General features: G+C 36.1%; 2 protein-coding genes across 5 annotated transcripts; one reads left to right on the top strand and one right to left on the bottom strand.

Moving 5' to 3' along the window:
- Positions 1–748: 748 nt before the first annotated feature.
- Positions 749–1591, bottom strand: LOC124944613 (30S ribosomal protein S13, chloroplastic). The gene is made up of 3 exons (XM_047484913.1): positions 1428–1591; positions 1123–1347; positions 749–1022 (listed from the first exon to the last, which is right to left on the bottom strand). Exons 1-3 carry the CDS (start codon positions 1536–1538, stop codon positions 855–857), a joined length of 504 nt encoding a protein of 167 aa, XP_047340869.1. The 5' UTR covers positions 1539–1591; the 3' UTR covers positions 749–854.
- Positions 1592–1651: 60 nt separating this feature from the next.
- On the top strand, positions 1652–5668 carry LOC124944612 (pentatricopeptide repeat-containing protein At3g54980, mitochondrial). Of its 4 annotated transcripts, none has more exons than XR_007099942.1 (4): positions 1652–1777; positions 1883–4614; positions 4717–4814; positions 5392–5668. XR_007099942.1 is itself a non-coding variant. In XM_047484912.1 (2 exons), the coding sequence occupies exon 2, from the start codon at positions 2002–2004 to the stop codon at positions 4588–4590; it is 2589 nt and encodes an 862-aa protein (XP_047340868.1). In that variant the 5' UTR covers positions 1652–1777; positions 1883–2001; the 3' UTR covers positions 4591–4709. The 4 variants fall into 4 exon arrangements, 1 of the variants encoding a protein (XP_047340868.1); XR_007099940.1 differs by having other exon boundaries at positions 5306–5668; XR_007099941.1 differs by lacking the exon at positions 1652–1777 and having other exon boundaries at positions 1830–4614; positions 5306–5668.
- Positions 5669–6524: the final 856 nt, after the last annotated feature.

Here is a 6524-nt window from a genome sequence, read left to right as displayed (position 1 = left end):
AGGGCTTGCAATTTTAAGTGTTATATTTTATGAATAGCTGGTTGATTCAACTTTGTTTTGGAGTTGAAGAAGGTATTCATTCATTCATTCAGTGTTATTAAGCATACAACTGGATTTAAACAAGATTCAATCCTAAGAAGAAAACACAGTTGAGACATTCAGACAACACTCCATTATGTTTTATAGTAGCATTCTTGTCCATTTCTTAATTTCAAATAAACACTCTCAAATAAGCTAATACCTTTCCCACATCATGAAGACAGTCAGTCAGTCAGTCAGTCAGTCGCAAATCGAACACAAAATCATTACAATCTGAAAATTTTCACCTACTTCAGACATTCCTTATCATGCTTACTAGTTACTACAAGTTCAATAGCCAAATTTTGAAGAACTAATGTAAATAAAATGCAAATGTAATGATCACAAACCCACTAAATGCAAGTGCAAGAACATTCCATGTAAAGAATAAACAATCATAAATAACTTGTTTGTGAAATAACAGCTAGCCACAGAGATAGTGGGAAGAATTTGGAAAAGATCTATACCCTGATTCTGTAAGAGATAGATGCAAACAGTTTCTAGCAAAGTAAGATCATTTACCAAATTCAATCTACTCATATACAATTGCACTAAACTTTCTTATATAAACCATTATCAATGGGTTCTTCTTCAGCTTTTTGTGTCCAAATTTGATGTTAAATTGACCCATTACACATTGATTGTTGATCATGTAAGAACATGGTTAATGTGACAATGCAAACAAACTCAAGTGGATAGAAATTTCAACATGAAAGAAGATAAATGTGATACAGATCAAATACAAGTAGAAGAAAAGCCCAACCAGTTCAATCTAACTAACGGGGAGCCTTTTTCTTCCCTGGAATCGCCACTTTCTTACCCTTCAATGTCCTGCAATTGTTCTTCGTCCGTTGTCCTCTACACGGCAGCCCCTGAATGTGACGAACACCTCTGTAGCATTGTATCTCCTTCATCCTCCTAATGTTAAGCGCATTGAATCTCCTCTGTATGTAAAACCCACCAAAAAACAAACAAACATTCAAATCCAATTTCACCAAATTAATGTTCAATTTTGAAGATAGAATGAATGGATTATGTTTTTACAAGGTCTCCTTCAATCATGTATTTGGAGACGTTTTCACGGAGAATATTGAGTTCCTCCTCGGAAAGCTCCTTGGTTATTTTGTTTTCCATGCCGATGTCGAAGAGGATTTGACGCGCGTTGTTGCGACCGATCCCATGTATGTACTGAATTGAGTACTCTACCCGTTTGTTGTTGGGAATCTCAACACCTCCCACACGAACGCATTTGATGCTCAAACCATTAACCTGTAAACAGATGTAAAATCGAAATCTTCAGATAAGTTTTTGCAGAAATTAAGGTGAATTTCTGCTTATATACCACCCACCTTGGTGGGCGCAGTTGAAATGGGGAAAGAAACAGAATTGAGGGTTCTTCCTGTGGGATTGCAGACGAGAGAGAGTGAAGGAGCAAGAGGCATGAACAGTGCTTGCGCCATTATCTTTCCCAAGTTCGAAGATTTGATTGAATGGAATGAAACAACGTTCCTTATCCTCGTCCTCGGACATTTTCTGTCTTTTTTTCACTGGACTTAGCCCACTAACATTTATTTGGGCTTTTACAGTAAGGGCCCTAGAATTATTCTAGCACCGCCTAAACAAGATTGAATTGTTGCTAGATCAATCAATGCACCGCCGTCCGCCGCCGTCTGATGATCTTGTCGGGTCCCCTTCAAGGGTAACCTCTGTCTTCTAGAATCTTCTTCTCCGAACAGCTTCGTTTGAAAATTGTCTAAATAGGTTGTATGGGTTAGTCTAATATGATGTTTATTCTGTTTCACAGATGATGTTTTTTTAAGTGATGTGAGACATCTCCGGCATCTGAATCCCTCAACGGAGGTTACTGGATGATACCCATTACAATGTCGGAGACATTTTGAATGATTCATACAATACCAAAATATGAGAACTTGTTTGACTTCCTCCTCTTCCTCTGCCTCTTTGCGATTGATTACTTCACAATCCCATCATTTTCTCTCTTCAATTACCTCATGGAGATCATTCTTTAGTGATTCTTCTTTCTCCAATTCGACAGAATCTTCCCTCACGGATGCTGGACAGATTGGTTCTTCATTAGCTTCCAATGATGTATCCAGTTCAGAATTTTGTACATCTGTTTCAGAAAACAAAGTTGTTACATCCGTGGAAGTCATAAGGATTCTGTTAAGCCATCGGCAAAACCCCAATTCTGCTTTAGATTACTTCAACTTGGCTAAGAAACATTGCGGTTTTCTAACTGCCACCATTGATCCTTTTAGTGTTTTGCTTCATATTTTAGTGAGTTCCTTGAATTATCATAAGATATGTAAGAAATTATTGAACCAATTAGTTTCAGAGGATTCTAGTCCCTCTGCTTGTGTCTTTCTTGATAGTTTGGTTGAATGTTCAAGAAAGTATGGATTTGATTTCAGCACTCCAATTTTTAGTTATATGTTGAATAGTTACATCAGGGCTGCTCGATTAAGAGAATGTATCAACTGTGTTTATAGAATGAATGAACTGGATATAGGCTTGTCCATAAGGTGTATAAATATTCTATTTACTGCATTAGTTAGGAAGAAGATGACCAGCGAGGCATTGTCATTGTTTGATGAATTGGTTTCTAGAAACGAGAATGAGTACAATAGTGCCACCGTGGATGTGATTATGCGCGCATGTTTACAAGAGAAGAACTTTGATTTGGCAAATAGATATTTTCAGGAAGCCAAGTCTCGTGGCCTTGAGCTTGATGCGATCACGTACAGCACAGCTGTTCAATCTGCTTGTGGAAAACCAGATCTTGATCTCGCGTGTTTGTTAGTAAATGAGATGAAGAAAAAAGGTTGGTCTCCATCTGAGCGGATATATACATTTCTAATTTCGACTCTCGTGAGACATGGGAACATGAAAAGTGCTTTAACGCTCAAGGAGGAAATGATCGACAGTGGAAAATCGATGAACTTAGTACTTGCGACGAGTTTGATGAAGGGTTACTACAAGCAGGGGCAATTGAGCAAGTCTTTAGAATTGTTTGACAAGATTGTTGAAAGTGGACTAAATCCAAACAAGATAACTTACTCTGTGATCATCGAGGGATGTTATCGGAATGGAAAAATGGAAAAAGCATGTGACTTTTATAACCAAATGAAAGCGGCAGGCATTCAACCAAGCGTTTTCAATGTGAATTCACTAATACACGGTTTCTTGAGAGAAAGGAAATCCGAAGAGGCATTCAAATGGTTTGATGAGGCAGTTGACTCTGGCATTGCTAATGTGTTCACATATAACCACATGTTATCCTGGTTATGTAAAGAGGGGAAGGTGAATAAAGCAGGCAGTCTATGGGATAAGATGATTGCAAGAGGAGTTGAACCGAGTGTGGTTTCATATAATAACTTGATTCTTGGCCATTCTCGGAAAGGGAACATGAAGGTAGCATCGTCTTTATTAGATCAGATGCTGGAAAATGGTTTGAAGGCCAATGTAGTCACATACTGTATCTTGATTGATGGTTATTTCAGAAAAGGTGGGGCTGAAGAAGCACTTGACGTTTATAGTCACATGCTTGGTTTGGGAATTGCCCCGACTGCCTACACATTCAATACGCTAATCAATGGTCTATGCAAATCTGGCTGCACTTCAAAAGCAAGAGCTATGCTTAAAGATCTTGGTGAGGATGTATTTATTCGATTTATCCCCTCCTGCATGTCTTACAATTGCATTATCGATGGCTTTATCAAGGAGGGAACGATGGACTCTGCGTTAGCTGTCTACAGCGAGATGTGTGAAAATGGAGTTTCTCCAAGTGTTGTAACATACACCACTCTTATTGATGGGTTTTGCAAAAGCAATAATATTGATCTTGCTTTAAAGATTCGTAACGAGATGAGAAGCAAGGGTATTGAATTGGATGTAACCGCATATAGTGCTCTTATAGATGGTTTTTGTAAAAAGAGGGATATGGGTCGTGCATGTGAACTCTTCCAAGAGCTTCTTCAAGTAGGGTTATATCCAAATAAAGTTGTCTACAATAGCTTGATTAGTGGATTCAAAAATGTAAACAATACGAAAGAAGCACTTGTCTTTCAAAGAAGAATGATTGCCGAGGGTATTCCATGTGATTTGGGAACTTATACTACATTAGTAGATGGTTATCTAAAACAGGGAGAAATAATCTTTGCATCTGAACTTTATAGTGAGATGCTTGCCAAGGGAATAGTACCCGATATCATAATGTATACTGTTCTTATAAACGGTTTGTGTAACACACGACAATTAGAGAATGCCCATAATGTTTTTGAGGACATGAAGAAGAACAAAATGGTTCCAGATGTCCTAATCTACAACACATTGATTGCTGGGTACTTCAAGGAAGGGAATCTGCAGGAAGCCTTTAAATTGCATGATGAGATGCTTAACAATGGCCTGAAACCTGATGACACAACTTATGACATTCTTATAAGTGGGAAGTTCAAAGGGGATAACAGCAACGATGGAGATCCGTCCGTCTAAATACAAGAGGAAACTTGTTTAGAGGTGATGGACTTTTATTTATTTGTTTTGGATGGAAATTGAATCTTAGGACCATTTTGCTTTCTACAATACAAAGAATCTGATTTTTTTCATACTCATATGCAGATTCTTACATGCAGTGAAGCTCATATATGTGCATAAACTGATGAAAGGACTATATATGGTGTCAGTCGAATCCTTTTCTTGTTCATACAACTGACTAGGTAAACTATCTCTGAAGCAGACCTGTTGCTTTAGATTTTGCTAATGTTACTACATGCATTCAGTGATAGAATTGTTGTAGCTGTGTTGAAAATTGGAAGTCCTTGCCACTAACTGTCTGTAACGTGATTTGTAACCAACCCTTTGGCTACTCAGTGACATGAAATTTGTTTGTAATTATGATATCAAGGTTGACGAATTGGAATAGAATATGTTGTTTCTTAAATGTTAGATTTACTTCAGTAGATACAATTTCGCTAAAATGTCACCTGGCTTTTATTATGGTTGAGCAAATATGGTTGTTACTATCAAGAGTCATTCAATAACCAATTCTTTCCTACATCCAAGTTTGTTACAACTCACGAGTTAAACAAATGAAATAAAATGTTTTTTTCTACTTTTGTCTTTTCTTTTCCAGCATTTCTAAATTGGCAATAAGACATGTTTTCTATCTCTGTTCTTTTTTGTCTGAATAGTCTATCATTTGTTTTAGGTATGATGACTGGTGTGGTTGAGCCCAAATTGTTCAAATGCTTGCTTAGGATTTTATTGAATGCTTCCTAGATTGAGAATTTTCAGGTGTGAACATTTCTGCATACGTGCTCTACTATTTCTAGTTCGCCGTAACACTTAATTGCCCACTATTTGAAGATGAGGAATGAAACTATAAACTCCTCAATCTTCTCTGGCTGCAGGTAAGAAAAATAACCTGTTGTTCCCTTCTACCATAGTTAATCAGTGCTTTAAGATGTAAATAGCGTTTCAGCTATATCTGAAGCAATCTTTAATTAACCTATACAATTAAATTGATTTGTAAAGATTATGTTTTGTTAAATTATAATTGTATTTTCCTACATTGTGACAAATAAATGAGCTAGGAGGTGACAATAGAAATCATTATGACCAATTTACAATAGCATTTTGATTGTCACATTGAACACACATCCACTAGCTCTCATATAATCTCTAGCTTAGTGGGATTATTGACCATTAATTTGGACAAGAAACACACAACCATGAATTAGAGAAGCTGATCTCACTCATCATGATGTGTGTTTTGTGACTTGTGTATTAACTAGTGGGTTATCCATTTGGACTTCCAATTCCTAATGATGTAACACATGTTATATATATATATATAGGATTCATTTCAATTACTCCCTAAATCCTCCTTTTTTTGTTTGATACTTAATTTTATTTATTAGTTCTATGTGCATTAATGATTTGGTTTAGGGTGTATGAGTCAAGTCAACAAACAACCCACTAAGGTACACATGAAAAACAACACATTTCATGTGGGAATGAGAGTTTCAGGGTAGTGGATGTTCCTAATTCATGATTAGGGTGTGAGAGCTTTATTCATTTCATGGTGCGTAGATGTTTGTTGGGTCGCCGGTCACACGACGAGATAGTTGAAATTTTGTGGAATAAGCGGAAAAAATGTATCAGATCTCCAAAACCAATCAATATTAACTTTGATTTTTTAAGAATCAAAATTAACTTCAATATGAATATATATATTTCTCAATGACTTCAATTGTGTTTAGTTTTCTTATTTATTGTTTTTAGTGTCAATAATAAATATATATATATATTTATTTATAAGATATATTGTCTAATATAGAGCTTATTTCCTTTCCTTGAAATAATTATAATATGGATAAGAGCTTCGTTTAATTCCTTTTCATTTTTTTCTTTAAAAAATTGTAATA

Source organism: Impatiens glandulifera, chromosome 7, assembly GCF_907164915.1.
Source record: "Impatiens glandulifera chromosome 7, dImpGla2.1, whole genome shotgun sequence".
NCBI classification, from domain to species: Eukaryota; Viridiplantae; Streptophyta; class Magnoliopsida; order Ericales; family Balsaminaceae; genus Impatiens; species Impatiens glandulifera.
The sequence above is the reverse complement of the archived record's forward strand: the minus strand, read 5'-3'. Positions and strand labels throughout refer to the sequence as shown.

Bases quoted from the DNA above. Each gene is read 5' to 3' on its own strand.
- LOC124944612 (XM_047484912.1), top strand. From the start codon at position 2,002: ATGAGAACTTGTTTGACTTCCTCCTCTTCCTCTGCCTCTTTGCGATTG.
- LOC124944613 (XM_047484913.1), bottom strand. From the start codon at position 1,538: ATGGCGCAAGCACTGTTCATGCCTCTTGCTCCTTCACTCTCTCTCGTC. The intron at 1,348-1,427 runs GTGGGTGGTATA...ATCTGTTTACAG, and splicing joins TTTCAACTGCGCCCACCAAG to GTTAATGGTTTGAGCATCAA. The intron at 1,023-1,122 runs GTAAAAACATAA...TTTTACATACAG, and splicing joins ACATGATTGAAGGAGACCTT to AGGAGATTCAATGCGCTTAA.